The sequence below is a fragment of the Gavia stellata genome, chromosome 1 (genome assembly GCF_030936135.1).
Source record: "Gavia stellata isolate bGavSte3 chromosome 1, bGavSte3.hap2, whole genome shotgun sequence".
Classification (NCBI taxonomy): Eukaryota; Metazoa; Chordata; class Aves; order Gaviiformes; family Gaviidae; genus Gavia; species Gavia stellata.
This window is the reverse complement of record NC_082594.1, coordinates 99,333,457-99,350,739: the sequence shown is the minus strand read 5'-3', so window position 1 is coordinate 99,350,739 and position 17,283 is coordinate 99,333,457. Positions and strand designations below refer to the sequence as shown.

The 17,283-nt window shown below is 38.2% G+C and overlaps 1 protein-coding gene across 2 annotated transcripts in view; it reads right to left on the bottom strand.

Annotated features, from left to right (window-relative positions):
* The window catches only part of DSCAM (DS cell adhesion molecule), a 410,765-nt gene that overhangs the window by 32,746 nt on the left and 360,736 nt on the right, over positions 1-17,283 (bottom strand). For both annotated transcript variants that reach the window (XM_059818552.1, XM_059818562.1), the window contains 3 exons: positions 15,720-16,010; positions 10,239-10,415; positions 3,556-3,586 (listed from right to left, as the gene is read on the bottom strand). In XM_059818552.1, coding sequence (XP_059674535.1) covers positions 3,556-3,586; positions 10,239-10,415; positions 15,720-16,010 — 499 coding nt within the window. The remainder of the gene's footprint in view (positions 1-3,555; positions 3,587-10,238; positions 10,416-15,719; positions 16,011-17,283) is intronic.

Sequence of the window (17,283 nt, the reverse complement as noted above, 5' to 3'; positions counted from 1 at the left end):
CCAGGTTTGCAGTTATATTGCTCACCTGCCAAGAGGGAATTCTGAATCCCATTCTTGCCTCCAGAGATAGCTTTATGCAAAATATGTGGAAGGTTTTTCAAGCCAGAACTGGAACCCAGGCGCTCTACATTCAGGAAAATTCCCTACAATCATCAAGAGTTACGCCTTGTTTTGTGTGATCTCTCTCCTCCTTCTTACTGGTCTAATTAATTCTCCTGTATGCAGCAGCACGGTGACATGGAGTGTCCAAACGCAGAACAGGCAATTGGCAGCAGCAAGAGGGTTGCTGTTGATTAGCATGCTATCTCTTTCTGGCTCAAGGAATTTTGAATTATTTTCTGTAGACCACAATAGCTCAACTTTCAGGTGATAAGAACCTAAAGTGCCAACAGCAATTAAGTGCCTCTAGGACTTGGCAGCGAGGCAAAGATTTTTAGGATTGCAATTTTGAAGTCTGGTGCCCAAGTATTTTCTAACCTAGGAAAATTCAGTCATCAAAGTATTTTAACAGTCTCGTGGATGAGAACTCCAATGATTAATTCTTTAAAGGGAAGAAACATATCTGCCTATATTTTCCTTAACCTACAGATATAAAATTCCCAAACTTAAAAAGGTGCTATGGCTATTCTTTACCTGTCAGACCTTGTAAGGATCTGTGCATAATACAATTAATTCCCTCTGGTTCAGTGAATCTCTGAGTTCTAAATTGTTAGAGACTGGGAGCCTGTCTGGGGAACGAGTCAGTATGCATATGGTGTAGTCCTTTACCAAGATGTCTGCTTTAGGCCACTGTGGAAGGCAGATACTTGGGTACGTGGGCCTTTGGGTCTGACTGAGTACAGCTTTTATGTAAAGTCTGTGGATAAATGGGCCTTTTTCCAGAGAAATTACAATGCATAAGGTATTTTGAAAAAGTGTGCATAGTTAAAAGAATACCCCCTTTTAAATAATCTTTCCGGACTTTTAATAAAAAAATACTTACTTGAGTAACTGAAAATATCTGTATGCACAGGAGAGGGTTAAACCTATGAAGCTAGTTGTATAAAGGGATTAAATATGGTGCTCTGTAAACTCAAAGTCATTCTGGGACCTTGGCAGAGGGTCAGGCTACCTCACGGTTTCCTGATGTCTAAGCTGGTTGTTGTAAAAACATATGGAAAACTAAATCGTGTAAGTAATCAGCCTGACAGGAATATTTGAGGAGAAAAGGTTTCTCACCTTGTGTTCAAAATTAGAAAGCTCAGTCAATTGCTATACTGATTCACAGTGAATTGTTGCAAAGAAGTTGGCTGGACCAATGCTTTCACCCAAAAGAAACATAAAAAAGCTGTGATTGTACAGCAGCAGGGATTTTTATTTGCGAGTTTAAGGTATCAGCAACAAGTTGTGCAGCTCCCATTAAACTGCTAACTTCTGGGGCTTATCCTGCTCCCCAGACATTTGACTTACACAACCAAAGCCAGCGTCTTCCAAAAAGCAAAGACTAAAGCTCCATTCTTAATCCTCTTTACACATGCTCATAAAAACCTCCTCAAAGAGAAAGAGACACAAAGCTCTCTCCATCCCTCACACCTTCCTACCAGGCAAGGAATCATCTTTTCTGCTCTCTGTCCAATACTTAAACAGCAAGGCACAACCCATGGCATACCCTCTTTCTTGCTATTTGTATCATAGCAGATTTTGGTGAAATCTAAAAGATATAAAATATCAGGGGCTTTATAATATGTGACTATTGCTTTGAAGAGGGCTTATTATCCTTTGATTATTAACATGATAAATTGTCAGGAACATCTAGTGATGATGGGTAGCTCAGGTTTCGGTTGAAGGTATTTCACAGATTTATCATGAAAGACAGAGCATCTAGCCTGTAGAGAGCAGGCTCCCCAAAACAGCATCACTTTGAGAGCTCCAAGTTATGACGCGTCTGCAAATGTAGGCCTACATCCCCTACTTCCTCTAAAGTCCTGTTTTAATAGTCGTTTGCCTTTGTTCACGCTTTCAGAAGAGAAATATAAAATATGACTTTTTAATAAAAAATAAAGATTATTTGTTAATAAATAAGATGGGAGAAACTGACTTGATTATCATATGTCAATTCTGGTTAAAGGAAAAGCAAAAAAAACCAGTGGCAGATGAGTTACTTAGAAAAACAACTCTGAACTAAAGGCTGGGAAGGGACCTGACTGCTCTCTGAGTGCATCAGGTGGGGAGGGCAAAAGAAGCTCTTTAATTTGAAGGTCGACATTGGCAGAGGGAAAATGGGTCAAAACCAGGCACTTATTTTGGCAGTTTAATAAAGTTTTCTAAGCTTCAAAGGAGTGAGACTCTGAAATGGCCTTGCAGAGGTGGCAACAAGACTAGTGAAGCTAACCAGGGTTAAGGCAGAGATTTGCCAGTTTTGCAGAGGCATTATGTGTTGTTGTCACTGGGACTTAATATCTTCGTCCAGGAGTTTCAGCTAGTCTGTGCTGGGTTTCTTTAGGGAACAGACTGGCTGCATATGCTAATCTGTGCTGTTTTCTGTGACACCGAAAAATATCAGAGCATAACTTCCTGAAGTTGCTTAAACCTGCAATCTGCTGCTAGCAGGGATTCTAACTGGCAGATAGAAAGGGTATGACCTGACCTGCATGACCAGTCTTGTTAACATCAGTGGGACTATTCAGATGTATTTGCAGACTGATGGCATAGAGCTGAATTTACACTAAACCCATCTGTCACCATGTCTTTGGTAAGTATATTCTTACAATAGCAGGTGAAGTTTATCATGGGTGAGGAAGTTTAGAGTATGGTTCATTTGGTAAAATATCTATGACATTCTCAAATTTGTTGCTTAAAAATAAAAAGATTTTCTAGCAAACCAAAACTCATTTGAACTTAAAAATAATCCCTTGGTGATCCCATTTTCAAATATATGCAGCAGTTTTAAAGTTCAATATTTTCCCCAGACAACACAATAAACATTGAAGATATGAAATTTCCATCTCTGAAAGAATTACGGTGCCAGAATAGTCATTCTGTTACAATTCAAAAACTGAATTAGATTTCTGGATGCTGAGCTGATGCAACAGAACTGAAAAATAGTAAATGAATTTACCTGCTCTTCTATACCTTAGGGTATAAGCAGCTAGCAATACTGAATTACATAAATATAACTGTAAAGTTTAAAGTTATTCACATCCAGGCACTTACTGCCTTCAATCAGATAATCTCTGAAGAGCAATTACTTTGGTATATATTATGAAAATGTTTTTCTGAATTGGAAAAGTGTCCAAACAGACCTATATAGCTTCTATAATTTAATCTGCTAACACAAGAGTTTTCAGCTTTTTATCATTGTATTCTCTCACAGATACTGTCCACACATTGGTTTTTTTCCTCTCATTTCTAACCAACAGTGTGTCCTAGTTCCTAGAAGCCAGTCAAATGTTGTGCTTTGAAAAAAGATTTAGGAATTGAAGGTTTACTTCTCCGTTTATCCCTATAATATTTTTTAAATATGATGTCATAGTTGACAGACATTTTTCAATTTAAAAACATTAAATCTATTCTTACCTCATAAGCATTTCAGCCAAACTCTTTGCATCTAGAAGAAAATAGAAGAAATGTCATCACAAATAAAAATCTATTTGATAGATGGATTATTTGGAAGTAAGTGATTTGAATCAGCCATGTGTAAGACCACTGTTGTTTCTGAGGTCAGTGGCAAGAATAAAATAATCTCTAAAAGTCCCTACTTTTGCTGAAACTGCATTTCTGGCCCAGACAGCCCTGTTTAGTTCCTCAGTAGCACCAAAGATGCTTAGAGAAGTACAAGCTACCATTGGCTTATCTAGAAAAAGCTACAGAAACTTATTAGAAGTAGAAACAGTTTAATAAATAACAGGGATCTCTGTTCCTTCATGCCGCGGTTAGCAAGTGAACAGGTGAAGAAGGAAGAAAAGGCAAGAAGACAGAAATGTTGACATCCATCTCTGGGCAGGAAACCCAAGCTGGATGAGCAGTTGCCAACCTGCCATTTCCAAACCAAAAATGACTGCATGGAGGCCTGAGCAAGGGAGATCTCCAAGGAGTCAACTTGTTTGTTTGCTCTGAAATATGAATGCTTTTCCACCAGCAATAATTCAAAACTACTACTGGGTCTTCAGAGGACAGGCTATACACAAAACAGGAGGTGGCTTATTCCCACATGGATCAGCCCTACAAAATGAGGCGCTGCTGAAGGAGAAATATTCCTCCTGTTGTTGTCATTACTGTTATTATTAGCATAAAATCCTTTGGGGATATAATTATTCTGGTACTTATCAGATCAAAAGACACAGCTGAAGGACGGTTCACCCACTGTTCTTCAGGTAGCTTTCTGTAAAACTTTATCAACATAATATAATAATTTCCATAGTATTATTCAGCAAAAATAGACAGCTATGCTTTGTTCTCCTGCAGTCTGCCGCTAAGCCAACTCACTTAAAAATGCTGACTCCAGAGTCATTAAGTATATCACACAGCAACAAAGCAGCCTTTTGTAGAATCAAGTGAAGCAAATCTGAGAAGAAAACAATTCCAAGTTCTAAGTCTTCCAGCAACTGTCCTATTACATGAAACTTTAAATTTCTTCTTTTATCTGCTGCTTGTAAATCTACCAGCACCTGCCAAGACATTTACTGAGTTTGTCTTTGTTTTCTCCATCTCACCTTTTTTATTCCTTAATCAGCTCTTGTGTATCCTATACATACAACAATTTCCTTGCTTGTGATCCTATTAAATATCCTGCCTTTAAAATTCAGAGGATGCAGGCAGAAACAAACCACCATCTTAATGCATCGCCCTGTCTACATTTGTATTCATTTTTAAAAGTAATGGACAAAGGGCTCTTTTTATTCATAAAAAAACCTCAACAAAACCCCTTCCATCTACTTTCTACATTCTGTTTCTCTGACACTGTGCCAGCTTGCCTGTCTTAAGCTTTATTCCTCACCTACTACTGGAGAAGCTGAAATTCTGTGCTTCCTCTAGGTCTGTTTGCTCCACTTCTTTATTTTTAACCTTCCCCTATCCCTTTTCAGCACAAAGCGTGGCAGATTCCTGGTGGAGGGAAGGACTCTTCATCTGAGATGTCCCATCTAATCCAAACAGTGCACCATTTAGGCACTCAGACTTTCTATTTTTCGCTTTGTTTGGGGTTGCCTTTTGCTGTTAACACTCTTATAAGTGGTACTGCATAGTAGATGACAATGTCTTTATCATTAGTCATAAACCAAACTACCTCTGCTGCTGCTCCCAAATGATGTCAGAGGTGGTTTTGCTACTGACTTCTAAGGACCCGGGAAAGGACCCAGTTCTTTTGAAGAATACAAAAAAAAATGAAGCTGTGGTTCCAAGTCATGTTTTTTTCAGCAAACTTTATGATGCTTCTTGTTATTCTAGCAGCAGTAGGATCATGAAAAGACTATGGACACATTCTCCCTCTGGCACATATAATAAGGCTGATTTAATATGCAAATATTGTTTTCATTCAGCTAGTAGCTTTTGTGAAGCAATTGCTGCCTCCTTAAGTGAAGACCATGGATACTTGTGCAAGCAATTCACAAATCAAGAAAAGCTGAAGGGACAAAGTTGAAGGTTGCTTGGCCCAATGTCATTCAGTTTGCTTTTTAGATTTGTTTACCACGCTTAAATGACAAACAATCTCCCTCGCATTTTCTCAGGTGTTGCACAGCATATAGCTGTGTTCCATGCAGCATCTGGAAAAAATATTACATTCTCACCGTTAAATGTATGTGGCACATATTCAAATGCTCATTAACATATATGCATTCTTGGTCAAAGAGATGCAAAGGAGATTGTGCACCTTCAGTCAAAAATAACATGAGGCATCATGCAAGATCATGTTACATGTCAAAAGCTGAATGAGGAAGTCCTGCAGAAAAAAAGGTAACTCCATCAGCAGGGTTTAAATGTACTAATTATTCAAGCAGATTGTTACAATGGTTAGCAGCATTACTGTAGTCAATGATGGCTGTACTGGGCGCACAGGTTAGTGTGGGACTGGACCAAAACAAATGTCCCAAGAAGATAAGGGATCTCATCTATCTGTCAAAGCAAAACCCAGAAGCCTAAAAGCAACTGAATATGATAAGTGTGTCCAAAACATCAGATACAGGAGAAATGCTAGTTTCATAAATGAATGAGTATAGACTCCAGATTGTAATGTGTATTTTCTACATTACACTTTTGATTAGTAAATTGAGAATACTTCATAAAATGAGTCGTAACCCTGCCAGCGTCCCGTCTCCCAGCTTTCAGGTGGGGAAAACAGGGCCATGAATGACAGAATGAAAGGGGAGATCTCCTGCTCCAGCCAAGCATCACCCCACGCCTTAGTGAAAAAGATAGACTGCTCCTCCCCATGGGTTTGATGCATGACTGCACTGACAGGCACCGACCCAGCGACTGCCCTCCCTTCCATTTGCTGGGGCAGCCGCCTTTAAAAGTCTTAAGACATTTGGCTTGCCCCCTGGGAAATCATGGGCCGTGATACAGTTTTAAATTGCATGCTGCTACTTCTGAACTATCATGCCGCACTGATATTTTCTGCTTGGATTAAGGTGAGTTGGATTTAAAAACAATGGGAAAACTATTACAGCAGTAGTGGAGCTAGGTTAATAGTAAGGAGAAAGAGTGGTAAGTCATCAGGTTTCTCTGTTATAATATATGCTGACCTATTGCATGGCTGCATGAACTCCAGCATTCAGTTGACCTTCTTGTGACCTGACCTGTGGAACTACTAAATTGGGCAAAAATCAGGGTTTTGCTGAAAACTACACTTTCTTTCTAAACAGAGTACTCATGGAGAAATAAATCATACTGGGTGTGACACAGGAGGACAAAGGTTTACCTGTCACTACATGCTAAAACAAGGAGTAAAAGGGTTAAGAATGGATAGACTGCTGTTCCTGTGCTACATTTTACACCACAGAAACTGGAACCCCAAACCCATTGTCTATAAGCACAGATACAAATGTTTTCATGCAGAACATACTGCAAAGAAATCTGCAATTCCCACTCCTCTTTGTCAAGCAGGTTCAAAGAATACACATCTTCAGGAGCCACAAAAGCAAGAATTACATTTGTAACTTGTATAAATTCTTTTAGAAGGTCCCAGTGTGGAAACTATTATTTCTGATGTAGACTAGAGGAAAGTCGATGGTGGAATCATGATTTAGGAAACATGAGTCCTGTGTCTCAAAGAAACCCCACCAGGTGATACATGTTAAGTGATAATGACAGGATTTCAATTTCAAAACTAATTCAGGTGAAAGTTGAACACAACAACTACTAGAGCAAAACATTTTTTTAGTTAGGAGATCAGAAAAACTTGCACACACGATTTTTTTAGAGAATTTATAGTTCTCTGGAACAGCAATACTGATTGTCAGTAAGACTTTTAGAATATGAAGTAACCTCCAGAAGAGCAGAAGATGGCTAACACGGGACCAGTCTTCAAAAAGCATGAACAAAAGAAATATGAATTACTGAAGTCCTATCAATCTGATCTTGGCAATGAGCAAAATGACAAAAAAATGGAATGAAGCTTGATGAAATGAATTAAAAGAGATGGAATAATTGAGGCCAATCGATATAGGCTTGTGGTCAATCAGCCATATCAAACAAAGTTGATTTTTTTAAAATGAGATTAAAATTCACTGGGAATTAATGACATTGAAAAAACTCTCACTGAGATATGATTAAATAACATTAAAATATTGTATTTATATTTCTCTGGAGCAAAGTTTTGGTACCTCAAAATATTTTAATAACAAAGCAGCAGGATACAAAGAATTAACACAGCAGCCATTTTACATGGGTTTCAACAGATTCAAAATAAAATTTTAAGATGAGAATCACTGTTTAGTATTTCTTTTTGTCATGCACCATGGAACATCACACAGTTGGTACTTTTATCAGTGGTCTGGAGTAAATGAAATAATATCTGACAAAAGTTTGAAAATGACACAACAATGAGGTAGCTAAAATATAATGAAAATGCCAGGTCACTAAGGCATAACAATCTGGATCATCAGGTGAGCTGGCCCCAAGTTAGCAATGTATCTCTATTAGTATAAGGTCATATATCAAGAAAACAAGCCATAGCTATACAATGGAGAATGTTATCCTGTTGCACAATCAGAGAATTGTCAGATGATCTCAATGGATAAGATGTTAAACACAAACTCTTAAAATAATGCTGTACCCAAAAAGGCGATCCTTGCACATATAGACAGAAGACTATATAGGAAAAGAAGAAAGGCTGTTACCTCTCTATCTGATGCTGATATGTCTGTTGCTGGAATACTAATTTCTAGCACACACAGATGAGGAAAACTACCTAAAGATTGCAAAGGGACCAGATAAAAGCCTTGAAATTAATAAATGATGGGAAAACTACAGAGAAAAATTAAAGAAGATTCATCTGTTTAATTTACCAATGAAAACATTAAGAAATTACTTGCTTCCCACTATGTAAAATATCCTCAGAGACTGAAAATTTGATACAAAAAAGAACTTCAGTCCCTGTACGGCAGACAGAAGCATAACAGGACCAGATGGCTGGGATGTCAAGCTGTAGCTTGACAAATTCAGATAAGAAGTGAGACACAACTTTTACAGAAATGGTAGTTAAATACTGACGACTTTTATCGAAAGTACTGATGAATTCTTTGTCACTGTCTATGTTTAAGTGAAGATCAGATATTTTTCTAAGTTCCTATATTCTGAGAGGAAATAATTCAGAGAGGTCTTATGTTATGCAAAAGCCCTACTGGCCAGTCATCAGCAGTCTTCCTTAAGGGACTGTAACTCAAGAATCTATGAATACTTGCAAATTAACCATGAAAAACTAGATGTGCACAGCCTTCATTTCCTGGAGCCAAGGAGCTCAAAATATACTGCTCGTTACTGGATGGAATTCCACAGTATTACTGAAAAGATAAGACAACACTTTCTTCACCCTTAACCCACCACTTTTTGGATGAAAAAAACTGCACAGAGGTAAATGACTTAAAAGGCTTCAAATGAGAAGCAATACAAATGAGAAGCTAATACAAGCTAAAGCATCCAGATGCCCTGATTTCCAGAGCTGTGTATGAAGCATAAGGCTAGTTGTCCTCTTTGATCTGTGGATTTGCCCATGCCTAAGAGCCCTGTATCTGTGTCTTTTTTTGCAAAAACATCAAAAATATTATTACAAAAGACAAAATGAGACCCAAAAGAGAGACGAGTAGATGCTAAGGTGAGATGGAATACATAGGGTTGGCCCTGGTTTTAATATATATCATGATCATGTTTTGGTTAAACTACAAATAACTAAATAATTTGGTGGCTCTTAGAAAAGATTAGACTTATTTTCGCAGATGATAAATCACTTTACTATTTATTCAGTGTGTGATTTGAAAGGCTTTTTCCCAAATACCTTCAGTGTAAGGTGTGCTGTCATGTGCTACTGCAAAACCTACAGGGCCAAGTGCTGCAATGGCAGACTGCAAGGGTCAAAAACCCAGCTATGGCTCAGCTAGGGGTATTTACTAGAAGACTGACAGAGTTGAATTCACATATCTAAAACTTATTCACGTAGCAAACACCTGAATTTGAATAAGGATTAGAGAAAAGTACAGATCAGCAACAACGAAAGATCAGTGAACAGCGAAGTGCTGTTGCAATAGTTCTGTTATAACACATCATAGGGAAAAAGATGAGGTAACAAATCTGAGAATATCTGGTTGTGTTTTCTAGCCCACTAACAGGTGGCTACTTTAATTTTATAATTTGGGAATCATGGTTTGCATCTGCTGGAAATCTTAAATCCCCTCATCTTCAGAACATCTGATTTTACTGGTCAAAAAAAATATGATTTTAGGATTTTGAGACCATTCACAAGGGAAAGAAACAACAAGAAAAAAAGGAAAACAAACAAACACCAACACATGAGAATTATTTTCCTTTCCCCATGCAAAATAAGAACAATGGATACAAGAGTAATTTTTTAGAAACTTAACTACCAAATGAAAAAGAAGGAATTTCTGTAGAAAACACTTATGCTTTGTTGCTTCATGTCTGTTACGTATGGCAGGAAAATGACACCAACTGGGGATTGAACAGTTTGGTCACGTGCAGCCCCACTTGTACTTTCACATTCAGGGAGTATGCATATGTGGAAGTAAGTGCCACAGCTCTCATCTTACCTCGCAGCCTCTTCAGTCTCTGCTCCCTCCTCCTCCTCCGCACGATCAGCAGCATCACAAAAAGCAGCAAGACACCAACCAAGATACAGGAAATGGTCACCAGCATCTTTAGCCCTTCGTTGGTTGCCAGCCCTTCCTCACTTTGCACAACTGATTTAATGAGTGGAGGGATTGTACCTGGAAACAGTGTCATGATATTAGATGCCTATTAATGAAGACAAAAGATTGAGTTCTCAGGGAATATGGCATGTTATATGCTTCAGCTGCATGCAGAACATTAAGAAGGATTTGTCGTGTTCAGGGTAGATGCTGTGTTTGCATGTGTAATGGTCATGCACACGTAATCAGTCACACTGGTAGCAAGGTACTGACTGAAGAGACTCATAGATTATCAGAAATCAAGAAGAGGTGCATCCACTGATGAAAGAAAACCATGCCCATTAGACAGTAAAATATTACAATTAATTTTAAGTCATATTAAATTATTACAAAGCTATAAGAGATCTCAGAATTACTACCTATGTATATTACTCTTTACTATGGGAAAATAGCACCACTGTGACATATTCATAATTGCTGCTGGGCTTTTCTTTGTAAGGAACGTATTTGACAAAGTTTATTTTGTGCTACACGCATCAGATGAATCCTTTGCACAGAAACATTCTTCTATCACATCTTAGGGGTACAGCAGTGATATTGATATGAAATTCAGACAGCCAACCTGATGCTAATTTGCTAAAGTGTCTGACATTATACTCATCAGTAATACAGGAGAGTAACACTGGATAGAAACAATCAAATTTTGAAAGTGCAATGAGGGAAATGAATCTACAAACTACTGGCATCGGCAGGCAGCTCACTTTCTCGTTTTGGGACATATTTGCATTTTGAATATACCTGGCTTCCTGGTGATATATAATACTTGAACTTTTCAATTCTTTTTTTCTTTACTTCTAAAGGACATGAGAAGAATGCAGCACTTTCTTTGGAAGGCTGTTTAGTCATGGAAGGCTTCTCACTCATTTCCTGATTACTATTAAACTGCTGAATGCAACCAAATGAGGCTATAAAATGCAGATTTGTTTGAAATGGGCAGAAACACACAAGTATTGTGAACTGTGATGACTTTCGATAGAAGCTATTCAATTTTAACCAGCTACTGAAACATAAAAGTGGCTACTTACTTGCTAAAAGGTTAGGAGGGTGAGATAGAAAAACAGGCACATCCTTTTTTACATTTTAATTGCTACATTGTGTGATACAGTTATATCTCATTATGTACCGTACAGTATCAGAAAAAAAAATTGTGCTATGATGCAGTACAATGTGAGGGCCATAACCACAGTGAAAATGTAGAATTCTAAGCCATGTTTTTTCAGAAGAGCTATTTGAGTTGCATATAATTAGAAGAGTAGTTCCCTAAAGGGATGGGGATGAACAGAAAAACTACACCCAGCCAAACCTATATGAGGTACTTTGGAAAATTTATTTTCTTACAATTGCATTTTGAATATTTTTCTACTGTTTCATTGCAGTTCTTCCCCATAATTTTCCTTCTTTTTCTAATTTTCCATTACTTGGAATAAGCACCCAGCAGGATTTTTTCATCACAGATTTTGCACTACTCTAAAGGCAAAGAAAACGATTAGATGAGGAAATGGAAAGAACTTCAAGCTCCTGAAGGTAATACTAATAACTGTCTCTAAATCCTCCTAAACCCTCCTGAATACTAAAGGGCCAAATTTTGCTCTGAATTAAAGAAGTCACACAAACCATTGGCTAAGGACTGTTGCTTTCAATATTACCTAAAATTATGTCTTGCTTTCCATAATACTTTGATGCAAATCAAAGTAAGAGTGGCCTAAATTTCAGTTAAACCTTAAGTGTTTAGGTAAGTGATTATCATTTTCCATAGCTCTTCCAAGTAAAGTGTAAACCTCATAACGCTATATACAGGCAGTACAAGCTTAATTAGAAAAAACATACTGCAAGTTTGTGTGTCCTTCACATTATCCAATTGTGGATATTCAGCAATTGTATTAGAAATTACCAAAACCTAAACCATTGAGAAAATACCATTTCAACATTTGTTGTCATTCTAGGTGTTGGCTAGGAGAGGAATAGTCAAAGCTTTTCTTAGAACAAAGTCCCAGACAAATTGGGACGTTCGGGCTTTTTTTCCCCGCGTCAATTCACCATCACCCTTTGTTAGCCTGCTTTACTGCTGCTTCATAGAAGTTGTAATTTGAATGTCTCTGACCCCATTTTCCCCTATGTTACAGCCCTTCCAGCATCTCCCATTGTACCTTGTGACTTTAGGACTACCAAGTGTTTTCCTGTGTCCTAACTGTTCTTCAGGGTAGGAAGTCCCCTGGTGGGCTAGAATCAATTAGCATAGTTTAGAACAGCTACCAAGCTGATCTGATTTAAAGTCAGGGCTACCATGTAGCTGATCTCTGAGTCAGGAAGCTGCTTTGCAGCACTACACGCTACAGCTGCACATTGCTAAAAATATCTCCTTAAGTATTGAGTGCAAATGTTCTGAAAAACAAGGGGCAGGAAGGTCATAAAATCTGTAAGCTGAAAATGGTTAGCTGAAATATCTATGAACAGAAAGAAAAAAGTTGCACGGAGATATGTCATTAACCTTTTGGTCTAATTCACCATGAAGAGATTTAAGGTAAAGGATACTTAGCCACGATATTTCTCGGGAGCTCTATCACAGATAACAATCAGCTACCACACTCCAAACAAAATGACTGAAAGACCACATAACTCAAGGATTTCTACAAAGTTTACAAAGACTTTATCTTAAGACTGCTAAAGCTCCTAAGCTTGTTCTTAGCATTTGGTATCCTAGACCTTTCATACACGTATTATCTAATCTTCAAAGTACTATCCTTGTATCTGTTTTATCCTAAGGCCGGCTGTGACCCCTAGAAGCTTGAAGGCACTAATCTCACATCATAAGACGGACAAATGGTAGAGGTAGGGTTACTCAAAAGCAGAGCTGGCCAAAAATTTCCACTGGCATGCTTTCTGTAGATGAAAAATTCACTCTCTATGAAAGCAAAAATTTCTGCGTGAAGTATTGATATAAAATTATTATTTCTAATCAGACACTATTTTCCAACCCTGAAGTGCCTTAAGCCTATGCAGCTTACCAAGGAACAAATGAATGGGGAGCTGGGACTCTGTAGGGACAAACTCTGCTTTAGAAGCACTGAAATAGTTCTTTTATGAAATCCCTTATGTGGGAATAGACTTTCTTCATTTTCATTAATGATAATAATAATAATCAAATTATCATCTTAGTTCTGAATCAAATATAACAAATTGAGAAAAACTGAAAACTGAAATTTGCTTTTCCAGCCATGTTATCCTCTCTCAACCTTGCGGTCAGTATTTGACATCATGCTGCCTCTCTAAGGCACAATATAGTCCTGGCAAAGCATCCTTGACAAACAAAACCATCAATGCTGTAAATGAGAAATTTTCTAGCTGACCAGAAGCAGTGGCCCAGGAAATTTAATGCTACAAATACTCTTATTGTTTCATTTTCTCACTTTTAAAGTTGTCATACAGCAACACACAAAATCAAATGGCGTGCAGGTCACAGTATGTGAAACCAATGTAAGTATCATCACCTAACCAAAAAGCAGAGTCTGACAACATTTCAAATCAGTTCATTGTAAGCCTACATTTGATTTTACTGCTATCAGTGGGTGTTTGAGGCTCTGGACCTGCATTTTCATATAATCTCATTTTAAGGTATGGCTTAAGACTGTTTGACCCAGTCATATATACGTAACAATAATTGTGGATGTAAAAAAAAGATCACTGAAAGTTGGATGCTGCCTGTAGAAAGATACTGGAAAGAAAAGACGATAGGCTAAGCAAAGTGGAAAGAAATTAACTCGTAATACTTGATACAGTTATTATTGACAACACCTATACTGCTCAGTAAAACAACTCCTAACTCTGTAGGCAAGACCTGGCAGCATTTGTATAACAACCACTTGGATCTTGGTTTCCGAAGTGCAGAGACAGAATCTTTCTCTTATTCTTTTACAGTGTCTGAAATAATGTGAGGACTGTGAGGCAGGTCACCAAAATGACATTTTCACAGAAAAACCTGAAGGGATGTGCTATTTCCAAAAGAGTGAGCCATGAGGGCATGTGCCATTAATTATCTGCAACTGATGAGTACCTAGTGCAAAGACTGGGATAGTATTAGAGGATGTGTAAGATGCAGAGGTTTAAACCCTGCCTGATTCATATCCCATACTTCTGACTGGGAATGGTCCCTGTAGCTTGCTCTTCCCTGTAGCTTGCTCTTCCCTGCGCCATACATGGGTATTGTCCTGGAGAGTGGTGGTTTGTGTGAGACAAAACTATGGCAGAAAGATGTGTTACCAACACAGACTCGTGAACAATTAACAATTTGGTGCTGTTGCTGGACAATTATCAGTTCTTCGAACTTGTTCACTAGTCCTATTGTTTAATCTGACAGTACAGATATCACCAAGTGATTGCACAATACCGCACAAGATCCTTGGCAACACACCAACATTTTACACTGGATGTCTCCAGAAAAGCTCTGGCAAGTCAGACTAGAGCAATTCAAGAGATTGCCATCTGGAGCCATCTGTATTGCCTTTTTGCCAGAAATACAGCCATTTACCACTATAGAGCTATCAGAAGCACACATGGGCCACCATCACTTTCAATAAATATGCCAGGATACGAGCTGGAGTGACTGACAAATTGGCATGTTTGCTCTTGCCCTCATGTTCTGGCTTTTGCAGGGTGGGCAGTAACCCCTGGCAGAAGGGCAGGATGCAACAATTCCTTCATTCCCTGTGCCCTGCTGCGGGGCATGACAGAGCCATCTGTCATGGCCGTTAGTTTCACTTTCCCCTGTCTGTAAAGAGGGATAATAGCATTGCCATTGCTTTGCCCTTGGAGGATGTTGTCCGGAGGCTTTCCCAGAAGACAGGCTAGTTAGCTTCTCCGTTGTGTCACGTAATGGGTTTTGAACTGTCTCACAAGGACATTGCGTGGAATATCAATGATGCCAGTCACTGCTGTGAATGGCTGCAGGAACCAATTGTATGGAAGACAAAAATTTAATGGAAGATATGCATGAAATACTAGCAAGTGCTTCTGTGACCACTGGAACTAATGACATGTAGTGTCCTATGGTTTCGTGTCTCATGGTTGATTGACTTTGGTGCTGGAGCTTTGCCTCAGTGGGGACAAATAAACAATTCCTCTTTTCTGCCTGGCAGCCTATTGTCATGAAATCAGTAAGCATTTTATGTCTTTGAGACTGTTACCCCTCTGTCAGCATGGCTAGTAGATTCAAAAAGGGTTTTATGGGGGGAAAAAAAGAAAGAAAGACAGACAAGAAAAAAAAATCACATAAGAAACTGGAGTAAAATCAGTATCTCAGCCACGTAAATAAAAAGATATACTTACTGCCATCATAATTGAGTGTTGCAAATTTGGCTTGTTTCTCTGCACAGCCAGCGCTGTTGCATACTCTCATTTGCAGTTCGTACCAGGTTGCCTCCTGAAGGTCATACAGTATGTAGGACTTTGACAGGGATGTCCGCTGAGCAGTTGTCCAGACTGTTGTCCCAAATGGACGGTACTCCAGGGTGAAGGAGGTGATGGGGCAGCCACCGTCATTCCAGCCTATCAGGTTCAGCCTCACTCTTGTGGTGTTAATACTAGCAAAGAGCTCTTGTTCCTTTGAAAACTGTGGCTCTAGAAGCAATGATATATTTCAAGTGAAATGCTTTATTACAGATATAGGACTCTCAAAAATATAAAATTAAGAGAATAATTTCTAGGACAATCCACCTTAATTTTAAACTCAATGTCTATATATTCAGCTCCCGCCCCACACCGCTTAAATGTTTTTTTCACAATTTTTGCCAGACTCACAAACCTGGATTTTGAAATCCATATGTGAAAAAAATATCCATACATCTCTGCACGGACCTGACTTGATGGTTTGCATGGACTGGCATGAGTCAACTTGTAAATCTAGTGCAGACACTTCATACCAGTAAATGCCCCTGCTCACTGCTATGCAAAAAACAAAGGGTTCAGAACACTATGTAGAAATACCATAGAAGGCAAATACACTTGAAGATCGTCCACTGGTGCTGTAGTCTTCTTTTGAAGTGGAATTGAACAAAATTTTGTTTGAGAGTATGGAGGCTTTCATTTGTGGAAAATGACAATTTTGAAGAACTTGGAAGTAAAAATCAAATTTTTAAAAATACTAATATGTTGACATTGCACATGATATATTTGAAAGTAAGATATATTTTGAAATTTGTATTTCTGAGTTAAGATGCTTCCATCCAACTTAACATCCCCCCCCAAAGGGGATGATATTTCTATTTACTTGTCCTGCTTTGGGATCAAATGTTGATTTCTGTTGATATATACATTAAAGTTTTTTTGACAGTTCTATGTAATACAGGAGTAATGACAGTAAAAATGGCACCTTAGAATTGAAATAATGACAGTAGGTGGACAAGGCAGGTCATCAGCAAATATTATTTCTATGAAATATTATTGTAGATCAATTAAAAGTGTTATTGCTATTTGCTTAGCAGAAACAAAATATTTTTACTATTGGAAGTTACACCTAATGTGATGAAAATTACCTACAATGTGCTTTTTAATTCTATATAATAAAGGATAACTTATCCAATGAGAGTCTTTTTGCCATTCTTGTGCCTTGATGAGATGTACAAGAATGTACTCTCTTTTCTAAATTCTACAGGAATCTAAAAGCAACTGGTGATTCCTGCTGTGTATGATGAACTGTTTCAACTGGCTCTGTTAATAGCTTTGGATAGAGATGCTTCTGGAACTCTCACATAAATGAGAATGATCACAGCATTCTAAATCACACAGTACATGGTTCAGTCTGTAAATGCATTACCGGTAGTTTCCAGACATGTATATCAAGTCCCAGAGAAACTCAGAAGGTCGGGAGATCTGCTGTCTCATGAAACATTTC